The sequence below is a fragment of the Sphaeroforma arctica genome (genome assembly GCF_001186125.1).
Source record: "Sphaeroforma arctica JP610 unplaced genomic scaffold supercont1.558, whole genome shotgun sequence".
Lineage (NCBI taxonomy): Eukaryota > Ichthyosporea > Ichthyophonida > Sphaeroforma > Sphaeroforma arctica.
This window is the reverse complement of record NW_014040000.1, coordinates 26,883-29,299: the sequence shown is the minus strand read 5'-3', so window position 1 is coordinate 29,299 and position 2,417 is coordinate 26,883. Positions and strand designations below refer to the sequence as shown.

Genomic DNA, 2,417 nt, shown 5'->3' with positions numbered 1-2,417 from the left:
ATATGTGTGTGTGTGTATGTGCGTGTTTGTGTGCGTGTGCATGTATGTCAGTCGATATCCATATTCGCAGTCTATACACTCATAAATCACACGTGCCAATATACTTCCATGGTATAAGAACCTGTACAAAAGCAAGTGCGCTAGTTGAACAGTCATTTGTAGCATACGTACTCGTCAATATTCGAAGTTTTGTAAGTGCTTAATCTATCCGAGTACGTTTTATGATTTGTTTGTGTATGTACGCTTCGAAGGTTAAAACATCTTTGACATATAGATACGCAAAGACATATACATTAAATTAAGGTATATATTTATTTGCCAATGAAAAGTTCGGTATAAAGTGAACAATATATATCTGTAATGCGTATATATCTGTATTATGCATACACCTGCTTGCTTAGATATTTTTGAGCGTGTTGCTTGATTTTGGATTGTGCCATATATATATTTGTGTACATCTATATGCATGTGCTTGTATCTTCAAAATGAAGTTTGTGTGGTTATATATAGATATTTTATCTTCATTTTATATATGTGTTCTAAAATACGTATGCGTGTGCGTACAGTACATTTCTGTAGGATGTAAATGTACAATAGAGCTGTGCTTTGACCAACTGCCATTACATATACATGTAGTGAATCTTTGTGACTTCAAACTAACAATAGCCCCTTTCAATGCACCTGCCAACGTTTTGTCGGTAGACTTTCAATGAAGCTGATGTCAGACTTCGGAAGAAGATGATCCAGCAATGGTTCAACGAATCAAAGAAGGAGCTCTGTGACTGTGGCTGTGGAGCTGCTGTCAGTCTGAATACCGATTTGCACAACAAACACAACCGTGCACTCACGCCGGTAACACTCAACAGGCCACATATCCAACGGACCATGTCTACAAGGAGGTATAGCTAGACCAATGTGTATATGTAGTCGTGATGCAACAAGAACTTCTAATTCTGTATTCGCAATGATTTTACATTCAAAAAATGGGATGTGTTTGTCATTGTGAGATGCTGAGTGCGGCTTCCATTGGAGTCATTTTGCTATTTGAAATTTGGTTTCAGATAGTGATTTGGCATTACCGTGTTGTGGTTTGTGATGTGTAAAGATGCGAGTACAAAATATTGCGATAATACTGTCGTGGTGCTGAGTCTATGTCTATATACTTGACACAGATTTTGTCGTCACTCGAGGAGTTCTGCATCTGCAAAGTGTTTGGCTCAGGTGAGAGCATTCAAATGCTGTATGTGCTCATGACCAATCGTAAATTTGTGTGGTCACGTCGTGCATTCATGGCACTGTTAGCACGCGTTTGTTTGGATGCCCTCGCACGTTTATTCTTAGTTCAATTTGTGATATCTTTGCTGTAAGGTATGCTCGCCTATATGTGCAGAGGTTTCTTCAGGTAGTATACTGCAGGAGCTCATGTAGGAAACACTCTGCTGCGATTGTAACCTGCCATTCTGTCACTTTCTAATACTCATCAAACCGTATCAAAACTCTTTGAGGAGTACATTTATTGTCAACGGCTTGTATAAGACACGCTCTGCTGCGTTTATGGCCTGTCATTCATCGTTATCAAGTCTTTCACAGAACCTGTCATAACCGAAAGCGGTGTTTGTCATATGTGATCTTACTATTTTCTGCATATACCCCTACCAATACGCTACGCTTTCACGAATCACAGTGTGCGTAGTGCGACCCCCACCAATCAAAGCCGGTTCAGGCGGCAACCTCTAAAGCGGTCGAATTCAGTCCAGGTGGTTACGGCTACGGATGACACTGATGAGCCCCATGCCATGCCACATCAAACAAAGCAATGGTTTGAACGCGTCGGAGGCTCGAAGAAAAATGATAGGGAGACGCAATCGCTGACGGACCTGTTCGCGAGTATGTTAAAGTATGTGACTGCTCTAGTGCAGGCTCGGTTGTGTTTGTATCAGCTACCCGGCCCGGTGGCCTGCTTTACATCGCACGCACTCCTATTAGACGCGAATGAAATCACGACCCCACGGGAAAGTTGCAAAGTGCATAAAATAATATGTTTCTGCATCATTGAACTGTTTTATAGGATACTGAGTTACTTTTTAGAATATGTGTGACTTGGAGTGTGCTTCTTTGCTGTCTGTCCGCGCCAATATGTATGTAGGTGTAGGTGTTGAACCTGTAATTCTCATGGCTTCTAGATGATCTTGCTATCAGCACTTTCGCAACTGTTTTGTGATTGCAATTTGAGCAAAAGCACCTATGTCTGTAAATCTGGTATGGCGCTTGTGCCACATCACACTTTGTTCTATGCACACACACACACACACACACACGCACACACACATACACACACACACACACACACGCGCGCACACACACACACGCACACACACACACGCGCACACACACACACACACACACACACACACACA

At 41.9% G+C, this 2,417-nt stretch overlaps 1 protein-coding gene across 1 annotated transcript in view; it reads left to right on the top strand.

The window, feature by feature from the left end:
• The window catches only part of SARC_07224 (hypothetical protein), a gene marked incomplete at its 3' end in the record, with an annotated part of 2,865 nt that extends 869 nt beyond the window's left edge, over positions 1–1,996 (top strand). Inside the window, exons 2-4 of the mRNA XM_014298844.1 lie at positions 703–899; positions 1,685–1,887; positions 1,920–1,996. Coding sequence (XP_014154319.1) covers positions 703–899; positions 1,685–1,887; positions 1,920–1,996 — 477 coding nt within the window. The remainder of the gene's footprint in view (positions 1–702; positions 900–1,684; positions 1,888–1,919) is intronic.
• Between the last annotated feature and the right edge of the window lie 421 nt (positions 1,997–2,417).